This window comes from Budorcas taxicolor, chromosome 9 (genome assembly GCF_023091745.1).
Source record: "Budorcas taxicolor isolate Tak-1 chromosome 9, Takin1.1, whole genome shotgun sequence".
Classification (NCBI taxonomy): domain Eukaryota; kingdom Metazoa; phylum Chordata; class Mammalia; order Artiodactyla; family Bovidae; genus Budorcas; species Budorcas taxicolor.
This window is the reverse complement of record NC_068918.1, coordinates 88,062,649-88,085,606: the sequence shown is the minus strand read 5'-3', so window position 1 is coordinate 88,085,606 and position 22,958 is coordinate 88,062,649. Positions and strand designations below refer to the sequence as shown.

At 48.6% G+C, this 22,958-nt stretch overlaps 1 protein-coding gene across 1 annotated transcript in view; it reads left to right on the top strand.

Annotated features, from left to right (window-relative positions):
• AGPAT4 (1-acylglycerol-3-phosphate O-acyltransferase 4) overlaps positions 1 to 22,958 on the top strand; it is a 134,326-nt gene that overhangs the window by 47,574 nt on the left and 63,794 nt on the right. The window contains exon 2 of the mRNA XM_052645931.1: positions 3,750 to 4,013. Within this exon, the coding sequence (XP_052501891.1) occupies positions 3,750 to 4,013 (264 nt within the window). The remainder of the gene's footprint in view (positions 1 to 3,749; positions 4,014 to 22,958) is intronic.

The following is a 22,958-nucleotide window of genomic DNA, read 5'->3' as shown; positions in this document are numbered from 1 at the left end:
TACTTTTTCTTCGTAATACCCTACTCTGCCTGGAAACTGAGGAAGGCAGCATTTAATCCCTTGCATTTCCAGTGTCAACTGACTTCCCTTTATAAGCGTTAAATCAACAAAGCGAAGGATTTGTCAAATACTTTCCAAACACTAGGTCCCAGGAACTCGGTGAAGAATCAGACTTCTTCTGGCCCAGGCTGTCTGGGAGCTTTTAGCGGCTAATCCAAGGGCAATGAATAAAGCAGGAGGAAATTCAACCTCGAACAGTAGCTGCTTCCAAACTGTAACCAACGTCCACCACTCCTGTTCATGAGGTCCTGAAAGTCAAGTGCATTGAGAGGGAGCTGGCAGCTAATGTCTGCTCCTTCGAGAGACACTGGGTGTGTCGTAACCAGGTGAAGAGTTTGACAGCTTGGAGGTGTCTCTGGGCCAAGCTGTCTGAAAAAGGTCAAAGGTGGGCTTTTCCAGCCCCTGCAGGGTCCTGGCTTTGTGCCAGAGAGCAGGGCTTCTGGGGAGATGGAGGCCTCAGCTGAGCTGAGCTGAGCTGACTTCAGGGAAGTCAGGCCAACAGTGCTTTCAATTTCCCTCCTCTCAGAAACATACAGGAATCAGAGCCTGCCTTCCAAATAGTCTAAGCAAGGGTAATGTTTTCTAGGAAAGCACCTTGTGACTGTCCTTCTGCCCAAGACTGTCCTCAGAACCAGCACAGGGGGGCTTCCTTGGTCTTCCAGTGGTGTAGAATCTGCCTGCCAATGCAGGGGACGGGGGTCAGTCCCCGGTCCGAGAGGATCCCACATGTCTTGGGGCTACGCAAGCCCATGCACCACAATTACTGAGCCTGCACGCTAGAACCCATGCTGTGCAACAGGAAGCCAGCGCAGTGAGAAGCCGGTGGACTGCAACGAGAGCAGCCTCTGCGCGCTGCAGTTAGAGAACGCCAAGGCAAAGCAGTGAAGACCCAGTGCAGCCAAAAATTAAAAAAAAACAAAACAGCCTAAGAGACCCGGAGGTGAGCCCCACACCCCCACTCTGTGCGCAGTTTGGAATTGAGAACCTCTCTGAAGGTAGCACTGGTTTTGCCCCGGGCTCATTTCTGGGCTGTTCTGCATAGGGGAGTTCTGAACCCAAGAGAAGCCCCCGCCTCACTCCCCCAGGAACAAAACTGCCTGGAGCGCTGGAAGCCAAAGAGCTCGGAGGTCCACCTGAATCTGAAGATTCGTTACTGACTGGCAACTTCAGGCAGATCGCCCAAGCTATGGGGCGTCTCAGTTTCTTACTTCAGAAAATGGGATGATAATACTATTCATGGGATTCATCTGAGGCTTAAAATGAGATCATATATGTGATACCGTCAAATGGATTTTGGGGAGGAGTATTATTGGTAAAGATTGTAATGAAGTCTAGGCTCTCCCAACTCTTACTTTTAGAAAGTAATCTGTAATCTCGGCGCTTCTTCGGTAGTTTGCAGTCATGTCCTGGTTCCAGGAGGAGCGAGTCTGATGTGGGTGATGTTCTCAGCTGTCCTCAACTTATTTTTTCCCTGTCAGAGTATTTCAACCTCCTGTCTTTGGGTGTTCCTCAAAGGCTTTATTCGCTTCAGTTCAGTTCAGTTCAGTTGCTGAGTTGTGTCTGACTCTTAGCGACCCCATGAACCGCAGCACGCCAGGCTTCCCTATCCATCACCAACTCCCAGAGTCCCCCAAACTCATGTCCATCGAGTTGGTGATGCCATCCAACCATCTCATCCTCTGTCGTCCCCTTCTCCTCCTGCCCTCAATCCCTCCCAGCATCAGAGTCTTTTCCAATGAGTCAGCTCTTCGCATCAGGTGGCCAAAGTACTGGAGCTTTAGCTTCAACATCAGTCCTTCCAATGAACACCCAGGACTGATCTGCTTTAGGATGGACTGGTTGGATCTCCTTGCAGTCCAAGGGACTCTCAAGAGTCTTCTCCAACACCACAGTTCAAAAGCATCAATTCTTCTGCACTCAGCTTTCTTTATAGTCCAACTCTCACATCCATATATGACCACAGGAAAAACCATAGCCTTGACTAGACGGAACATTATGTAAAGTAATGTCTCTGCTTTTTAGTACGGTGTCTAGGTGGGTCATAACTTTACCTGAACAGTTATTTCATTTTTCTCTTCAGGGGTTGGAGACTGATCACAGGACTGTGAGTCTGGCTGTTGTGCATGTTTTGAGTTTCTGTTCGGTTTTAGAACTCTAAAGCGTGGGTGTGTGTATGTGTGTGTGTGCACATCAGGAGTGCGGTAGGGTGGTTCTCTTGCCTTCCTATTTGGTTATTTGTATTTACCGACATCCCAAAGGTGATCTCTGTTTAACCTTCATTAAGTCATTCCACAGATATATGTATATCTCATAATTTTTAAGTTGATATGTTGTATTTCTTTTTTATTCAATTCAAGCAATATTTTTCCTTTTTTTTTTTTTTTTTTTTTGGCTCTTTGGCATAAGGGATCTTAATTCCCTGACCAGGGATCTAACCTGCTCCTCTTGCGGTGGAAGCTCAGGGTCTTAAACAATGGACCACCAGTGAAAGTGAAAGTCACTCAGTCGTGTCCAATTCTTTGCGATCCCATAGACTATACAGTCCATGGAATTCTCCAGGCCAGAATACCGGAGTGGGTAGCCTTTCCCTTTTCCAGGGGATCTTCCCCACCAGGGATTGAATCCAGCTCTCCTGCATTGCAGGCGTATTCTTTACCAGCTGAGCCACCAGGGAAGCCCAAGAATACTGGAGTGGGTAGCCTATCCTTTCTCCAGTGGATCTTCCCGACCCAGGAATCAAACTGGGGTCTCCTGCATTGCAGGCAGATTCTTTACCAACTGAGCTATCAGGGAAGCCCCATGGACCACCAGAGACGTCCCTTTATGTATTTTTAAAATTAAGCTCCAGTTCTGTGCCAGTGACTGCTCCAAGGGCCGGAAAGACACTGACCATCTTCAGGACAGTTGTGTCCCCTGGGGAAGGGACAATCCAGGGTCAGAAGGCCAACAGTTGAACTAGTAACACCGTAACTGCAGGGGGTGCCACCCACCCCACCCCCACCCCTAGCACCACCCCAGGAGTGGCGCCCACTTTCCCCAGGGCAGGCGTGCATGCAGGGAGGTCTCACCAGAAGAAGGGATGTTTGGGCTGAGATCTGGAGATGAGGAGTGGAGGGAAGGGGAGTCTCTGGGGGGCAGTGTTCAGGTGGGCAGGAAGTCCTGGAGATGCAAACTCTGGTCCTCAAGTTCTCCTTGGTGATGGGCGCTGCTGCTCAGCCTCTCCGGACCTCATTTCCTTCTCTGTAACAATAGGACCTGCCTAACAGGTGTTAGGATAACCAGAGGAACTATTCTTTTTAAGACTGATGCTGGGAAAGATTGAAGGCAGGAGGAGGAAGGGATGACAGAGGATGAGATGGTTAGATAGCATCACCGACTCAATGGACCTGAATTTGAGCAAACTCCAGGAGCTGGTGATGGACGGGGAAGCCTGGCGGGCTGCAGTCCATGGGATCGCGAAGAGTCGGACACGACTGAGCGACTCAACAACAACAACAATATTCTTTTAAAGGGGTGAAACTGGGCCTGTGGTAAAGGAAACACTATATAAATGTTTGCAAAATAAAAAAGAAATCCACGCCAGTACAGCGTAATCTTGAGAGTGTGTGTGTCTTCTGAGTGTTTCCCGCCCCCGCCTCTAAGAGCGCAGTAATATCTTTTCTAACGTTTGGCCTCGGTGTGTGTTTCAGGCGCTTTCCCGAGTCCCAGCCTCGCGCCCCGCTGGCCGTGCTCTGCGGTGGGTGTCCGCTGTCTGGGCGAGGAGCACGCCCCCAGCATGGACCTCGCCGCCTTGCTGAAGTCGCCCTTCCTCTGCCACCTCATCTTCTGCTACGTCTTCGTTGCCTCGGGGCTCATCATCAATGCCCTTCAGCTCTGCACGCTCCTTCTCTGGCCGGTGAACAAGCAGCTCTTCCGGAAGATCAACTGCCGGCTGTCCTACTGCGTCTCCAGCCGTAAGAGGCTTCCCTTCTGCTCTGTTTGCATGGGCGTTACTGTTAGGACTTTCTATGTAGGTTACTAGGCTTGCAGTGTATGCTTAGATATGTTGTTTGTTTGTTTCTGTTTGTTTGAGTTTCTGACAAAATGCAAAATGTCTTATTTTTGTCCTCATTCTCAAGCTATTTTTTTAAATCAGCAATGCCAAGAGCACCGCCAAATGCCAAAATTCAACAGACAAGGAGGGCTCTGCTATGAAAAGCAAAAAGCATTCTGTCTCTGTTTCTTTAGGTTTCCTCCTCGTAAACAATCATTGTTCATTGTTCAGTCACTCAGTTGTGTCCCACTCTTTGCAACCCCATGGACTGCAGCACGCCAGGCTTCCCTGTCCGTCACCATTTCCCGGAGTTTGCTCAAACTCATGTCAATTGAGTCGATGATACTGACCAACCATCTCATCCTCTGTCATCCCCTTCTCCTGCCCTCAATCTTTCCCAGCATCAGGATCTTTTCCAATGAGTTAGTGTCAGTGATTTCTTAGTTATCATTACAGAAATAGCATATATGTGTGCATATATAGGTTATTTCTATAAGGGAAGACATGCATGTATGGCTCTTACGTTTGTACATGTAAGCAGGTGGGTCTGTATATGTATAGATACATAAGACATACACATAGCTCAGATCATGAACTCCTTATTGCCAAATTCAGACTTAAATTGAAGAAAGTAGGGAAAAACCAATAGACCATTCAGGTATGACCTAAATCCAATCCCTTACGATTATACAGTGGAAGTGAGAAATAGATTTAAGGGACTAGATCTGATAGACAGAGTGCCTGATGAACTATGGATGGAGGTTTGTGACGTTGTACACGAGACAGGGAGCAAGACCATCCCCAAGAAAAAGAAATGCAAAAAAGCAAAATGGCTGTCTGAGGAGACCTTGCAAATAGCTGTGAAAAGAAGGGAAGCGAAAAGCAAAGAAGGAAAGGAAAGATATAAGCATCTGAATGCAGAGTTCCAAAGAATAGCAAGGAGAGACAAGAAAGCCTTCCTCAGTGATCAGTGTGAAGAAACAGAGGAAAACAATAGAATGGGAAAGACTAGAGATCTCTTCAAGAAAATTAGAGATACCAAGGGAACATTTCATGCAAAGATGGGCACAATAAAGGACAGAAATAGTATGGACCTAACAGAAGCAGAAGATATTAAGAAGAGGTGGCAAGAATACACAGAAGAAATGTACAAAAAAGAGCTTTGTGACCAGATAGTCACAATGGTGTGATCACTCTCCTAGAGCCAGACATCCTGGAATGTGAAGTCAAGTGGGCCTTAGGAAGCATCACTATGAGCAAAGCTAGTGGAGGTGATGGAATTCCAGTTGAGCTCTTTCAAATCCTGGAAGATGATGCTGTGAAAGTGCTGCACTCAGTATGCCAACACATTTGGAAAACTCAGCAGTGGCCACAGGACTGGAAAAGATCAGTTTTCATTCCAATCCCAAAGAAAGGCAATGCCAAAGAATGCTCAAACTACCACACAGTTGCATTCATTTCACACGCTAGCAAAGTAATGCTCAAAATTCTCCAAGCCAGGCTTCAGCAATACGTGAACCATGAACTTCTAGATGTTCAAGCTGATTTTAGAAAAGGCAGAGGAATCAGAGATCAAATTGCCAACATCCGCTGGATCATGGAAAAAGCAAGAGAGTTCCAGAAAAACATCTATTTCTGCTTTATTGACTATGCCAAAGCCTTTGACTGTGTGGATCACAATAAACTGTGGAAAATTCTTCAAGAGATGGGAATCCTAGACCACCTGACCTGCCTCTTGAGAAATCTGTATGCAGGTCAGGAAGCAACACTTAGAACTGGACATGAAACAACAGACTGATTCCAAATAGGGAAAGGAGTACCTCAAGGCTGTATATTGTCACCCAGCTTATTTAACTTATATGCAGAGTACATCATGAGAAACACTGGGCTGGAAGAAGCACAAGCTGGAATCAAGATGCTGGGAGAAATATCAATAACCTCAGATATGCATACGACACTACCCGTATGGCAGAAAGTGAAGAAGAACTAAAGAGCCTCTTGATGAAAGTGAAAGAGGAGAGTAAAAATGTTGGCTTACAGCTCAACATTCAGAAAACTAAGATCATGGCATCTGGTCCCATCACTTCATGGGAAATAGATGGGGAAACTGTAGAAACAGTGGCTGACTTTATTTTTGGGGGCTCCAAAATCACTGCAGATGGTGATTGCAGCCATGAAATTAAAAGACGCTTGCTCCTTGGAAGGAAAGTTATGGCCAACCTAGACAGCATATTAAAAAGCAAAGACATTACTTTGCCAACTAAGGTCCGTCTAGTCAAGGCTATGGTTTTTCCAGTGGTCATGTATGGATGTGAGAGTTGGACCATAAAGAAAGCTGAGCACCGAAGAATTGATGCTTTTGAACTGTGGTGTTGGAGAAGACTCTTAAGAGTCCCTTGGACTGCAAGGAGATCCAACCAGTCCATCCTAAAGCAGATCAGTCCTGAATATTCATTGGAAGGACTGATATTGAAGCTGAACCTCTAATACTTTGGCCACCTGATATGAAGAGCTGACTCATTAGAAAAGACCCTGATGCTGGGAAAGATTGAAGGCATGAGGAGAAGGGGACGACAGAGGATGAAATGGTTGGATGGCATCACTGACTCATTGGACATGAGTTTGAGTAAACTCCTGGAGTTGGTGATGGACAGGGAAGCCTGGCATGCTGCAGTCCATGAGGTCACAGAGAGTCGGACACGACTGAGTGACTGAACTGGACTGAACTGAACACATACTTTTTAAAACTAAATGCTGGTATAATATATTGTTCGTCCTTCTTGGTTCTTTTCTTTAACTTTTTGAGATAATTGGTGCTCATATGATCGTAAGAAACAATACAGATAGATCCCATTCACCCTTCAGCCAGTTTCCCCCAATGTTGCCGTCTTGCACGTCTACAGTGTACCATGTCAATAAGAAAACTGACATTGACACAGTGCACCAACCTTATTTGGATTTCTCCAGTTTTATGTACATTCATGTCTGTGTGTGTGTGTGTGTGTTTGTGTGATTACACAGACTATTTTAAACATGACTAATTCAACTCGCCAGAATTTCAAAAATGAAAATAATACAAGGTGAATCTGGGGATGTCTAAAGATGAGTTTGGTGTTGATTGACCAGAAATCTATACCTGTTCTCAATAGCACAGAATGCTGTGTGTATCATTTCCAATTACATATATGATTATGAATAGATTTTTTTAAATGAACTTTTTCAAATGAAGCAATTAAAAAAATCTCAGCTGCCTTCGATTATGCCAAAAATTTCAAAATTATGGATATCGCTTTGGATCTGTTTCAACGAAGCAATCAGATTTTAATTTGAATCAAAATAATACAAGCTGCATACAGTTATCCAGATGGATTACTACTGATTCAATGAGCTATTTTTGAAACTTCAAGATACGATCTTATGAGGAAAAGAATAATAGCTGCATCCTCATTTGTAGCGTTGCGCTGACTCAGAACTGGCAGGCATGTCTGCCACTATTTCTAATGTGGCATGTGAACTAGAGCTACTGTGTCTTGGGTTGGAATATTTTATATAAACGTCTTGAGCATGCTCGTAAGATCCATAAAGTCACAGTTGCAAAAAATGTATCTTTAATCCTCCTGTCTATGGCCCATTTGTTGCAGCCACCCACTCAGTGCAGTCATGCAAATTTGTTAGTCATGCATTTTACTCCGATACTGTTTATAGTATTGAAGCACCTACCGTGGTTCAGAAAAGGGAACAACGTTTCAAGGCTGGACAGAGGCAGCAGGAGTGGTCAGAAACTGATTTGTAACTGTTTGAAGAAAAGAGTTTGCATAATCAAGAGAAGGAGATAATTGCTCCAGATTTGCTTTATAATTTTAAATGTCTTTTTCCATTTAAGTGTCTATTTAACAAAACTTGTTTAACAAACAATGTTAATTGCACTTGTCATCGAAGCCTGCATTTATATGATTTGCACACACCTACAGAGATTCCAAAATCCGTCAGTTTGCAATTGGGAATCACGTGTATTTGCACTGTTGTGACCTCTGTTGAAATCTCAGATGGATGCTTAAGGATTGACTTTTCATCTGGAGTTGAGAAATAAGAGATAGGCTTTGGAACTAGAGTTCCTAAGAGTCTCTGCTTTGCTTTTGGGAGGTAGTGGAGACATGCCAAGTCAATATTCTTTATAAAATATTTATTATTTATTTAATTTATGCGTTTGGCTGCGCTGGGAGGGTCTTACGTGCAGCACGTGAGATCTTCTGATGGAGATTAAGATGGGGAGCACATTCAGAAGGCAAGGTGGATTTCTCAACATGACAAATAATTATTTAGCATGATTCCAAATGAAACGTAACCGTCCAAGACCACTGGTGTTTCCTCACCCAGGGTGCCGTGAATGGCCAACAGTCTAATTTCACAACAGGGTCAGAAGTACATGGCCAGGTCCCTCCCATCCCAGGATGTCCCCCCATGCTGTTTGCCTGCTGTCCCAGAGGAGAGCTCCCACGGGTTTGCATCGAGCAGATACAGAAGTCACCTGAAAAAGGAAGGGGGGCCTCTCTCTGGAGGAGCAGGTCTAGCTTTTGGGAAGGGAGAGTGTGGTGGCTGTTGGAGAGGGTGAGGCCTCCTGGGTTTGGCTGTGGGCACTCACTGTGGTGAGGAATCCCACCCTCCGCCCCCCGTCTTCTCCAGCATCTCCATTCCTGGTACCCCAGCATGTCTTAGATATAAAGCTGTTCTCTCTCTCTCTCTGAACTTGTCCTCTGTAGTTGATAGATCCTTGGAGTGTTTTGCAGCAACACCCAAGGCCTGTTTGGGAAGCCTCATCAGAGGCTACAGTTCGTGGGCTATTGAACAGCTCAGAATAGAGGTGATTAGGCCCTCTCTGTTTTCTGTCACTCTCCTCTCAGGTTAGGACGAATCATCCTCTCCAGGTGATTAGCGAATCACTCTAAAGCTTAGAAAATCAGCCGCATTCACCGTTCTCGCAGCTGACTTCTTAAAGAAAAACAGCAGATAAATTGTTTCCTAGACATTCAAGACCCCTCCGTTACCTGCTCGCTTTTTACTAATGCAGCTGCGTCTGTATGCGTCTTTATTTTTTTTTTAATGTTTGTCAAGAGTTTGGTGGTGCATTAGGTGAGTCCAAAGTAGTCACCAGTCGTGGCATGCGAAAGGCCACTGATGTAAATGACAAATAGAGTCGGTCTCCAGCATGACACACGGGCAGAGAATCTTAGTCTAGTGGCCGGGGCTGCCATGAGGAGCAACAGTTTAAGAGTTTGTTTGACTTGGATGGCTGCTTTGGGAGGGCTGTTTCAGTTCCTTTTCCCCTACCTCTGTAGGCCCCTAAGCCTGAGAGGCTGAGATAGACTGGCTTAGCATACTGAATGGTGGGGGTTGGGGGTGGGGTATGGAGCCGACCTCTGCAAGGTGAGGAGAAGGAAGGAAGTTACAAGAAGCGGGCCGCCACACAGAATTGTATATTACCTTCCCTTGTACAGAATGTGCCCTTTAGTCTCTAGGGAAAGGTGGCCAAGACCAGCTGGCTCGCTTTCCTTCCCCCCTTGACTCTGTGTGTTTTAAAAAAAGGAGAGAAGAATTAGGAGAACCTATTAATGGCAGAGGTTTTAAAAGGGGCGGGGGGGACGGGGAGAGTGGAGGATGACAGCTGACCTTAATGTTCCATGAAGGGCTGGAGACACAGAACTGCCATCGAGACACCCCACCCACACACCAGCCCCGGTGCCTGGCTTCAAATTCCATGCTGTAGCTCCCCTCCTCTGTGCCTTGAGCCTGTCTCTTACTTTTTCTGGAGTGTGATGCTCTTGGATTTCACGGCCGTCCAATACACAACTCCACTAGGTGCCTCTGACGGCCAAGGGCTGATGACGCTGAGGAGGGGTCAGGGTCTGGGGTGCAGAGATGAAGCAAGAACATCCTGCCCTCCTGCTTGTAGGCTGTCACCTTGGGTGAGCCCCACAAACCCTCTGAGTTCAGCAGCAGGATGGATCACAGTGTCTGGTCAAAGAAACAGAATGACATGGTACGTATGAAAATGCTTCGTGAGCTGTTTAACGCACATCAGTTTAGGATGAAAACTGAAGTTTGTGTTGGCGGAGGGAACCAGAATTGCAGAGGGGAGGGTGGTGGGGGGGACAGGTAAGGCTATCTTCTTTCTTCTTATAATGGCAGTTTACTTGGTTGGGTACTTTCAAAAATGAACTACATTTGAATTAAGGGAAGGGAGTGGAATTGACCAAATTCCAATATTTTTCTAATAAAGAGTTTGGGTGTTTTCTTTTTCTTTTTGCACTTGGGAAGATGGTTACCTCCCTTCTTAGCATCTCCCTTCTGCGTTCCCACCCCCTCTCCTTGAAGGGTGTTGGCTGGTTGATTTGCAGCAGACGGTGGCTGAGCATGAGGAGAGACGCAAGCTCTGTTTCTCCAACTATAACACTGCTCACAGTTCCTTCCTTGTTAACAATAGCGGACCCCAGTATGTAGCAGTCCCTTCCCAGTTGTGACCCGAGGGCGGGGCTCAGTATCTCAGATGGATAGGCGCCCTCCCTGGAACCCCGGGGGGAACCAGGCTTCACTGAAGATGCTTCCTCGTCCCACTTTTAGGGTGGCGTCCCTCTTGTGGGGCGATGAACCTCGGGTTCTTGGGGCCGTTCCCCCACTGCAACAACTTTGGCCATACGATCAGTCTGATTCTCCTGGGTGCCAGGCTGGACCCTGGAGCCGGTCTGGTGTGCTTTATTTTTTCTTGTTAAAAGTAATGTAATATATTTGTTTTTGGCCGTTCTGGGCCTTCGTTGCTGCGTGGTCTCTTCTCTGGCTGCGCTGAGCGGGGGCTGCTATCTAGTTGTGGTGGTGGGCTTCTCATCAAGGTGGCCTCTCTTGTTGTAGAGCACGAGCTCTTAGCTGCAACTCACAGGCTTTCGAGCCCTGGATCAAAACCTGTGGCACGCGGGCTTAGTCGGTCTGCAGCGTGTGGGATCTTCCTGGACCAGGGACTGAACCCGTGTCTCCTGCATTGGCAGGCAGATTCTTTACCACTGAGCCACCAAGGAAGCCTTAATTTTTTCCTTTTTAAAAAAAGTTTGCTGCTTTTAGGCCCCACCATTCGGCCTATGGGATTAGCTCCCCAAACCAGGGATCGGACCTGTGCCCTCCGGATTGTGAGCGTGGCGTCTTAACCACTGGACCACCAGGCAAGTACCTGGCCAGGTTTGCTTTAACACAGCGCCATCACCCATACTGTGAACTTGGCTGTTTTCCTTTCTTTTGTCTCTCCCTGGAATTGAAGAACCTGCCTCCTACCACAGCCCCTCCTGAATCAGGATAAGAATTGTTTTTTTAAAATGTCTTGGTTTGAGTTCCAGATTCTTGGGCACGTCTTAGTTTCCTTGCTTTGAGATGAGTTGGTGGGGGTGTAGCCGGGAGCAGCAGCTGTTAGGGGGCAGAGGGACCAGGGCCAGGGATGGGAGGGGGAGGGGAGGGGGAAGGGCAGGACAGGAAGGAGGTGCCCCAGATGAGCGAACACGCCCAGGAGCCCCCCACAATCTGTTCCTGGATTTCCTCTAGACGGGAGTTGTTACTGATCCTTTTGGTAGGAGATTTCTCGGAGGCACGTGGATCCCTAGGAGCAGGCCCTGGGGAAGTGGTCCTCCCCTTTGACCCAGTGGGTATTTATAGCATCACGGTGGATCCTGGGGGCAGGGTGGGGTAGGAGCATAGCCGGAGATCTTGGGGCGGAGTGGGGGCCTGTCTAAGAGAAGGAGGGTCAGCCCTCCTGAGGTTTCTATTTCTGAGTAGGGCCAGGAGAAGCAGGGCTTAGACACATTCCTGTGTGTGTCATGAGGCGGGGGCCACAATTGGGTGCCCCCCCGTCTTACATGAGAGAACAGGGCCAGACCGGAGTGTCTTTGATAAAAGGTGATCCATCAAAGAGAGGATGCTGTGGCATTTTCCACGGTGACCTTGGGAGAAATAACACGTGCCATTCACTTGGCAGCTGGCTTGCTCCGTGTCTCTTCCCAGCCTGATGAATGGCAGGGCTGCCTCGCTTATTTTCGTCCAAGCGGTTTCTTCACTCTTTCCCGTCCGGAGCAGGTTTGGCTCTTTCACTTGGGGCAATAGTTTATCACCCGCAAGATGTCGGGAAAGGTCTTTGCTATGTTGGCCCCAGAGCCCTGGTCCTGACCCTTCCCGTCGCTGATTCTGCCAAATCATGGACTCCTGCTGCCTCTGTGGTTCTGACCCAGAGGTGAAGGGCTCTCCCTGGGCTGAGCAGAGGGCACCCGGATTCCTCTCCCGGGACAATCCTTTGCTCGTTTCACTCTCTCTCCTGTGCTCGTACCATTTCCTTCTCCTGTCTGTGTTGGTCTCCACGCCCTCACGGCTCTCACAAGCAAGCTCCACGTCGTCTGGGGTTACAGCTCTGACAGCCGGGCCTGGGAGGTTCGGCAGCTTCTACAGGCGCCGGCTAGTCCGTGCCTTCAGGGGCTGATGAAGGGCCCAGGAGTGTGTGTGTATCTCCCTGGAGACCCCAGGCCTCGGCAGCGGTCTCTGTAACTGAAATAAGAGGCCACGGCGTCAAGCGGCAGAGATCTTGCTTTAAGTGGTTTCCTGGTGATTCATTCAGCAAGCATTGAGCGCCTGCTGTGTGCCGGGCGCTGTGCTGGGTACTAGGCACCTGGTGGTGAGAAAGACAGCTACGAGCCCGCCCCCAGGGAGCTTGCGGTCTGCTTGTCTGAAAGTCTCATAATCATTTCCTGCAAGGGCACCTTGGCTAATCGTTGTGAGAAACAGACCCAAACCATCCTGTTTGCCCCATGTTGGGGCAAAACAGACCTTGATTCCTTCTGTCCTCACTTTGAGGCTTTTCGAGTAGCACAGCAACCAACCAACCAACCAAATGAAGGAAAAACCATACCTGGTTAGCAACTCAGCATTCTGAATGGAAGTAGCAGACGCAATCCAGAAATGGACTTAAGATAGATCTTATTTACAGTGTGTTATAGAGTCAAAGAGCTCACGTGTCTGCACTTAAATGGCGCCAGAATAACAGGTAGGAGAAAAAGAAGAGCATCAGTGTGTATAAGCTAAGCGGGGTCAGGCTTCTCAGTTCTGCTGTTTTATTCCGTAGACTTCCAGCCAGCTAACAGTTAGTGGGCACTTGCTGTTCTAACCGGAGAAGGCAATGGCACCCCACTCCAGTACTCTTGCCTGAAAAATCCCATGGGCAGAGGAGCCTGGAAGGCTGCAGTCCATGAGGTTGCAGAGTCAGACACGACTGAGCAACTTCACTTTCACTTTTCACTTCCATGCATCGGAGAAGGAAATGGCAACCCACTCCAGTGTTTTTGCCTGGAGAATCCCAGGGATGGCGGAGCCTGGTGGGCTGCCGTCTATGGGGTTGCACAGAGTCGGACACGACGGAAGCGACTTAGGAGCAGCAGCAGCAGCAGCCGTTCTAATTCCTGTTTTGAGTTCTAGGCACAGAGAGGTTAAGCAACGTGCCCAGGGTCACACAGGAAGTGGAGGAGCTGAGACTGGGGCCATCTGAGCGCAAACCTCTCTGCAGCACCACTCAGCATGGCCTGGTGGTGGAGGAGCCAGGCTCCGGAGTGGAGGTCTCGTGTCCACTGGTGATTGTAGTAGGTGACGTTCCACAGGGCGATGGAGATTGTGAAGTCATGACACACAGCTATTTCCATTGCTGATCCGTGTAATCATTGCAGTCTGTGGTGTGCAGTATGTGTTAGGCCTCACGCTAGACCTTTCATGTCCTTACCTTGTTTAAACACATAACCACCCTGAGTAGGCAGTCTCGCATTACACGCCAAGTGAAAGTCACTCAGTTGTGTCCGACTCTTTGCAACCCCATGGACTATACAGTCCATGGAATTCTCCAGGCCAAAATACTGAAGAAGGTAGCCTTTCCCTTCTCCAGGGGATCTTTCCAACCCAGGGATTGAACCCAGGTCTCCCGCATTGCAGGCAGATTCTTTACCAGCTGAGCCACAAGGGAAGCCCAAGAATACTGGAGTGGGTAGCCTTTCCCTTCTCCAGGAGATCTTCCCGACCCAGGGACTGAGCCCGGGTCTGCTGCGTTGCAGGCGGATTCTTTACCAATTGAGCTATCAGGGATGCCCTGTCATGCCAACCCACTCGGGAAGTCTTGCCTGGAGAATCCCATGGACAGAAGAGCCTGGCGGGCTACAGTCCCTGGGGCTGCAAAGAGTCGGACACGACTGAGCGACTGAGCCAGAGAGAGGCCATTTCATGGATCAGTGGTCTGAGGCTCAGAGGTCAGGTGACTTGTCTGAGGTCACGCAGGAAGTCAGAGAGCTGAGATTCCCAAATTCGTTCTCCCACTGCTTTTTTAGAAATGCATCTTTGGCTGCACTGGCTCTTTGTTTCTCTAGTTGCGGCGGGCGGGGCTGCTCCCCAGCCGCGGCGCTCCAGCTTCTCTGGCTGCTGAGCAAGGGCTCTGGAGCCCGTGGGCTTCAGCAGTGGTGGTGCCTGGGTTTAGCTGCCCCACAGCATGTGGAATCTTCCCAGACCAAAGATCGAACCCAAGTTCCCTGCCTTGGCAGGTCGATTCTTAACCACCGGCCCACCAGGGAAGTCCCAGTTTTCTCCTACATTTTGAAAAACAAAGAAGACTGTGCGTAAGAGTTTTTATTTTATCACCCACGGTTGCTGTGAAGCAGATGTCTGTTTGGATCAGCCCTGTGCGTGTCCACGCCCTGTCTCAGCCCCAGGGTGCTGTGCAGGGTGTCTGTCACTTCCTTAACAAGCGTGTATTTGGGTTCATCCTGGGGGCCTGATCCTGGGCCAGCACCTGGAGCTCAGAGGTGAAGGGGATGTAGCCACTGCCTTCAGAGGGGTCCAGGCTATTGGGGAAAGCATGTGAGCCAGCCACCACAGAGCAGCCGGACTGAGGCCAGGCTAGAGGCACGCAGGGAACGTGGAGCAAGTCCATCCTGGGGAGGGATGGAGGCTGGTCCACCAAAGCAGCATCCTACCAGGAGTTACTGAATGAGTGGGAGGTGTGATATGTTGGCAAGAAGGGGAAAGGTGGTCTGGGCTGAGGAAAAAGCATATTCCAGCATCGCCTAGGGGCAGCACTGGTTTATCTGCACCGGTTTGTTCAGGGAGCCGGTTTGTTCATCTGTGGGACCTACCACGTGTCATCACGACCTTGCTGAGTCAGGAGGCGGGAGCCGGGTGCCCCCCACCCAGGGCCTTGGAGGACACTGGTGTCCAGTGGTGCCCAGCATGGCTGGTCCACCTCGGGCTTGGTCCACGGATGCACCCACATAGCCATCTCCAGAAATTCCAAGCCTTGTAAACCATCCATTTCCTTCAAGGTTTATTTTTGTCTTGCCCTGAGCAGCTCTGTTTGAAATGTGCCTTGAGAAGCTGTTAATTTTTTTTTTTTAAAGATCTGTTCACACATAATCTTTTATAGGAAGATACCCAGCTGGGTCATTATTTCCTTGAACCATGTTGCACCCTAAGTATAATATTATGTAAAAATAGCATGAGGCAAAACGGTGCCATGTAATACCAATTTTATAAATACAGACTATAAGTTGATTGGAGTGCTGCTTTAAGGCATTAGAATTAAAGATGAGTTTTAAAAATTGCCTTTATAGCATGTATTTTATTAATTGGGGGGGGGGAACCCCAAACAAAATAAAAGCCCAGACAACAAAAAGAATTAGCTAGGAAAGGGGTTAGAAAAGAGGAATATAAAATGGGCCCTTCGTGCAGTGTATGTGTGGGTGTTTGTATATTTGTGGGAAAGCCTCCTGCGTGCTGGCAGGGGCTCCCCACTCCTGGGCCCAGGAGTGATGTGATGTTCAGGCCTTGCCTCCAGGACCTGCATAGAGTGTATTCGACTCATCACCGCAGTGACCGAGGACAGTGGAGGCGAGAGAAAGTGCCTAGAGCTGCGTCCCTGGGTCCCCAGGGTCCCCCCCGCCCCAGAAGACATACGCGTTCTTACCTTCCACCTGTCAACAGGGTTTTATTCAGAAGCAGAGTCTTTGCTCATCGTCAAATTGAGATGCGGTCCTGTGGGTGGGCCTCAGTCCTCTGTGGCTAACGGCTGTATCTTTGTAAAAGGGGAGACCACGAAAGCAGATCAAACCAGTCCATCCTAAAGGAAATCGACCCTGAATATTCACTGGAAGGACTGATGTTGAAGCTGAAGCTCCAATACTTGGGCCACCTGATATTGCCGGGGTCCAGCCCCGGTGGATCCAGGGTAATTCGAAGGGGAGACGGAATCAGCGTCCTAGGAAAAAACTTATTTAATTACAGATATAGAGAGAGATTAGAAACAGATAGTGTAGTAGGAAATATTAGTGGAGGAAAAGAGGCTGAATAACTTGGTTTACGTGGAATACCAATCACCACCTACGTAGGCCACAGGCGTCTTTCCGTTCTCCCGGAGGAGAGGAGGCACTGAGGCCTCCCCGGTCCGATCTTAGAAGCCCAGGCAGAATTAGCAGGCTTGGTGAGTACCCACGTTCCAGATGGGGATTCAGCCAGAAAAACGGGGAGCAAGAAAGAAATGACACGGGGGAATCAGTCTTTCCAGAAACTGATCCAATTTCTTTATTTTTCAGGTTTGCTTATATACTTATACATAGGGATGAATACAGAGTCACACGGGCGTCAGCAGACCTGACCCTTGTCAAAATCAGGTGCTTCATATAAAATTATACAAAGGTCTTATGGGTTTTACATCATCTTCTGGCCATGAGGCTTGCTGACATTTTATGGCCCTTTCTGATAAAGGTTAGTCAACCAGAAAACTTATTTTTTCCAGGGATGATTTTTTCTTAAACCAAGCGCCACCCTCCAAATAAAGTTGCATTCCTACAGGGTGAGGGTGTAGTGGGTTACAATCAAGAAAGGAATTTACTTAGCCTAAGGTTTAACATGATTGATCTTAAAGGTTAATACTTATTTCTCCTATATTCATTATAAGGGTAGGGAATATGGAGATTTAGCAACAAATATTGGCTCAACAAATGAAAACCCTTCACCAATATAATTTCTAATCAACCCACTATACTATACTAATAATTTTCTAACTTCTCAAAAGGGTCTGTATTTAGAAAGTTTTAAAGCATCTCGTGTCTCTCACGGTTGGGAGGCTGTAAACAATCACATGTGGCTGGACAAACCCGCTCAGGCAGGCTAGAGAACCTTCAGAGGAGTTTGTATGTTGAAACACTCTTGTGACGCCCAGGAATTTTTATTAACTGGAGATGCAAGTTAACTCCTTCTCCAAGAGAAATGGTGAGGGGGGGTCAGCCCCCCGTAAAGTCAGAGGTATAGGTGAGAGCATAAAACAGTAAAGCAGGCATTCTGGTTTTGGGGGTAGATGTTCGGGAACAGGGGGTTTGCTGAGGCTCGATCCCGCCTTTGCGTATGCCGAAGCCTCCTTCCTCATGACCTTTGCCATGAGCGGAGTTCCTCACGCTGGCATGATGTGACGAGCCAACTCACTGGGAAAGACCCTGATGCTGGGAAAGGTTGAAGGCAGGAGGAGAAGAGGATGACAGAGGATAAGATGGTTGGATGGCATCACCGACTCAATGGACATGAGTTTGAGCAAACTCTGGGACATGGTGAAGGACAGGGAGGCCTAGCGTGCTGCAGTCGAGGGGGTCGCAAAGAGTCGGACACGACTGAATGACTGAACAACGACCGCAAGTAGATGCCGAGGCAGCAGGCCCAGAGGAGGCGGTGTGAAAACCGGAAGCCAGGAGCACGGGTGCCCCAAGCCTCGGGAGAGGCAGCCCTGGCCACACCGTGTATTTAAGAACAGAAGTACTGGTGTATGAAAACCGATGTATTTCTGGTTGTAAGCCCCCAGTTTGGGGAACTTTAGAGCTTCCCTGATGGCTCAGTTGGTAAAGAATCTGCCTGCAATGTGGGAGACCTGGGTTTGATCCCTGGGTGGGGAAGATCCCCTGGAGAAGGGAATGGAAACCCACTCCAGTATTCTTGCCTGCAGAATCCCATGGACAGAGGAGGCTGGTGGGTTACAGTCCATGGGGTCGCACAGAGTCGGACACGGCTGAGCGACTAACACTTTTGGGGTGCTTTACAGCAGTCCCAGAAAACTGTCACTCTGTGATCCGGGTCTTTTTCCCACCCACTGTGCGTGTGAAGTGCTAAGTGAAGGCCATTCTTTGGCACTGGCAGGGGTGCTGTTTATTTCTCTCTCCTCCCACCTCACCTGGCTTCCCCCACTCCCAGTTGTTTCACCGGCAATACAGGGAATGAGAGCTTACACAGACTGAAGGCCTTATCTGTGTTTAAGGGCCAAGCCACAGAAGCCCTCCTTCCTGCTTAAAGTCAATGAGTGAGGTGGGGCTGGCAACTGTGCAGCTGGGCTGGCCCATGCGGAGGAGCTTTGATGATGAAGTCTTGCTGGGTTTGTTTCCCCCTGTTTTCCTTGTATTTTTAACTGGTGTTTACATTTATCTCTCTGAGTACTCTGAAGTCCAGAACTGCTTTGGCCAATCCCCAAAGCAGTCTGCCTGGGAGAACCAGAATGAAACCTTCCTTCGAACTTGGAGGGAGTTCTCCAAGGTGAATGGATCAAGTGTGGAAGCCTGTCTGTAAAGCAATGCTCAGGTCTATCCTAGTAACAGCCTCTCTGGCTATTAAAAGAACAACAAATCTTTTCTTCCTCTCCCTATTTTGCGCAAAGAAGTAACAGGAATGAAGTCATCTGACCCAGGAAGTCTGTTCCGGTGGCTTGCACACGCCTATGTCTCATTCGGAAGCATCCAGAAAGCTGTCTTCCTAGCTTTGTTCAGATCCAATGTCTTTTCTTCCTAATCAGTGTTCCACTCCAGCCTGATTCCTAGTGGAACGATTTTATCTAGAATGGGACATTTACTTTGCTCCCCTTTCCTGCACAAAGCTTGTTATAAAATTAGCCTTTTGTGCCAACACTTCTTTGTTTGCATAGGGGAAAAAATACTGGCCTTGAGAACTGATGATTACATCAGTGTGTTATCAGACTAATTCATCAATAAATATCGCAGCTAAGTAGTTGATACACCTGGCAATTGGAAGCATAGTAAATATACAGCCGGTCTCATGCAGCTGATCCACTGAAAGGAGATGTGATAGATAAGGGCCCTGGATTTTTAAAAAAGTTTTAAAATAGAGTAATGTAACTGTGCTATAGCATTTATTATGAGTAACAATCCATTTCTGCATCTTAAATATGTGTGTGTGCACGTGTGTGCTCACTCAGGTGTGTCCAACTCTTTTGCAACCCCATGGACTGTAGCCTGCCACACTCTGTTCATGGAATTTCCCAAGGCAAGAATACTGGACTAGGTTGCCGTTTCCTTCTCCAGGGGATCTTCCCAACCCAGGGTTGGGACCAGAGTCTCCTGCATCTCCTGCCTTGGCAGGTGGATTCTTTGCCACTACACCACCTGGGAAGCCCCATATGTGTGTATACACATGTAAATATATGTTTTACTCATAGTGCAGGATGTATGTGTGATTGTTTCTACAAAAAAATGACCTGGTATTTTAAATAGAAAGCTTAATCACTCACAACTTCAAATAGACATGTTAAGACGTGTTAAAGAAACAGCAGATTTAGGAATACAACTGTGATACTGGGTTGTATGAGCAGATGCTTGCCTTGGAGCAAGGTGTCTTAGCTGTTGAAGTGGTTTATAAATAAATTAATTCTCAGCCAAGGTGCCTGTTTGTTTTTGCAAGCATTAAATTTCACTTGTGACTTGGGTTACGGCTTTCAAATTAGGTTATAAGTTTGACTTTCGTGTCTTGTAACTTGATAAGACAGTTGGGTGTGTTCTTCAAAGTGGGCTGGGTATTCCCCAGCGGGGGAAACAAGACGAGCCATAGATTATAGAAAGAAAACCTTAGAGCTTCCAATTTATATTCCATTTATCATACATAGAGGGCTTCCCATGTGGCTCAGCGGTAAGGAATCTGCCTGCAGTGCAGGAGACGAGTGGGCTCCATCCCTGGGTCGAGGAGATTCCCTGGAAGAAGAAATGGCAACCGACTCCAGTATTCTTGCCTGGAGAATCCTGTGGACAGAGAAGCCTAGCGGGCTACAGTCCATGGGGTCACAAAAGAGTTGAACACAACTTAGCAACTAAACAACAGCAACAACAATGGCATATATGGATAAGATTTTAAAATTGCATATATTTTATAAATTATACAAAGCAAAATTTTATGTGTATAAAATTTGTATATGCTAATGGTGCCTATTTAATTTTTCAACTTAAACAATCAAAATTATTTGACGATCACTGCCTTAGCCTGTAGGTTTGGGTGTCAGCACACTGGAGACAGAGGAAACAGTGGTTGATTTTATTTTGGGGGGCTCCAAAATCATTGCAGATGGTGATTGCAGCCATGAAATTAAAAGATGCTTACTCCTTGGAAGAAAGGTTATGACAAACCTAGACAGCATATTGAAAAGCAGAGACATTACTTTGTCAACAAAGGTCCGTCTAGTCAAAGTTATGGTTTTCCAGTGGTCATGTATGGATGTGAGAGTTGGACTATAAAGAAAGCTGAGCACAGAAGAATTGATGCTTTTGAACTGTGGTGTTGGAGAAGACTCTTGAGAGTCCCTTGGACTGCAAGGAGATCCAACCTGACCATCCTAAAGGAGATCAATCCTGGGTGTTCACTGGAAGGACTGATGTTGAAGCTGAAACTCCAATACTTTGGCCACCTGATGTGAAAAGCTGACTCTTCCTGATGCTGGGAAAGATTGAAGGCAGGAGGAGAAGGGGACGACAGAGGATGAGATGGCTGGATGGCATCACCGACTCAGTGGACATGGGTTTGAGTGAACTCCGGGAGTTGGTGATGGACAGGGAGGCCTGGCGTGCTGCAGTCCATGGGGTCACAAAGAGTCGGACGCAACTGTGCGGCTGAACTGAACTGAACCACTCCATATGCACTTCAGCTTGGATGGAGTAAAGAAAAACAAGTTAAATCTATGTCCACGGGTAAAACTTTTCTACGTGCATCCTTCTAGGAAGGGTGTCAACCTTCCTCTGCCCCCAGAAATGGAAGGCTGTTCTGTGTTCTGGTTCAGACCCACTTTCTTCCCTCTTGCTCCGTGGCCTGTCGACGGTGGGGGACGGTGGGGTGGGGGTTACAGAAGAGTAACAAAAGATGACATTGAACTAAAGCCGAACTCGCGAGGCTGCGGAGGGCTCGCATCACTGCAGATCTGACAGGGCTCCTTCATAGTCTGACAAAGGAGACTGGGACGCATCTGGACCAGAGACAGTGTTGACGCTGCCTCTGTTGGAGAGAGAGCCCTGATTCCATGGTGGGGGTGTGGGCTGGGCTGGGAGTAAATGAGCAGATCTCGGGAGCCAGGGCAATGCTGTCAGGGCCTGGGAGGAAAGCTGAGTGGAGGAGGGGCACCAGGGCCCGAGTCTCCCCTGCCCTGGGGCAGACAGCTCTCAGACGCCTCCTTGTATCCTCCAGCTGTTTCATCTGCCAGTGAAGTAGCCTTCATACCACCCTACCCTCACTTGTGCTGGGCTGCACTCGTGAAAACTCCAGAGATGCCCTCAGCTCTCTTTGTTAAGATGCTGTTCCTCGGGCATTCCACCTGAGTCTTCACCTCTTCCCTGACTCCCTAGCGCCAGCTGAGTTGGATCCTCCCCTCCACCTGCTGAAGGTGCTGTTCTCACGGCGTGCTTCCTGTGACTTCAGGCTTTCCCATCATCAGTTCCTTGTCAGTTTCCTTTTGAGCATCTCACGGCTCTGGCCTGATTCATGGCATTTCAGTCGTGAAAGATGGCAGAGTATATGTAGGATGAAGAAAGGGAGGAAGGAGTAAAAGGGAGAAGGAGGGGAGAGAGGAGGCAGAGAGGGCAGGGAAGAGGGGAGGAGGGAAGGGAGGTGGGGAAGATGACGAGCAGAGAGAATGAGTAGATACAGGGACGGTGATGTGAACACACAGGAGTCAGGTCCCCGAGTGGTCCTGGCACCTGGAAGTCGGGAGGCGTGGAGCTGGGGGTGGGAAGTGCAGCTAAGGAGAGATGTGGGGGCACCGGTACTTGAGGTCAGAAGCTGGGGCCCCTCATCCCCGTGCACCCAGCCCTGCGAGCACAACACCTGGGCCGTGCTCAACAGAAGGTGCCCGATAATTGCTGATGGAATTGAATTCAGGGGCATTCTGCTGCTTGCATGTGCTTGCAGAACTGTTTCGGGTGTCAGATGGAGGGTGCACTGGGGGAGGGCTGAGGTGGAGACCTGTGATGAAAGCTTCCTGCCACCCTCCAGACCGCATCCATGCCCAGGGTGGAGCCTCTTCCTGCCTCGATGAGAGGGTCCAGCCAGGATGAGAGGGTCCAGCCAGGCGGATGCTAGCGCTGGGTTTCCTCCCTGATTTCTCCTGCTCATCCTGCCTCCAGTGGGAGAAACGGGAATTTATCTGTTCCTTTCTGCTCGAAGAACTTGGCTGCTGGGATGAAAATTGTACACGAATAGTCACATATTTGTGAGCATCTTAGTTATCTGGAGGAAGTGATTGGAAGGCTACTCAGTTCGGGACACGAAGGTCTCTCGCAAGACATGGCTCAGCCCTGGAAGAGGATCAAGGAGCCAGAAATCTCCGGTCCAGCCCATGCCGGCTGTGCTCGGCCAGGGGCCATGCTGCCCACATGGACCCGACCCGGCGGCCAGGTGACAGTCAGCACTGCCCGCGCCCTGTGTGACCCATTCTCCCACCACGCAGCTCCTTCCTGTTGCCACGCACACTGTCCGTCTCCCACTAGGGTGCCGTTGTGTTTCAGGACAG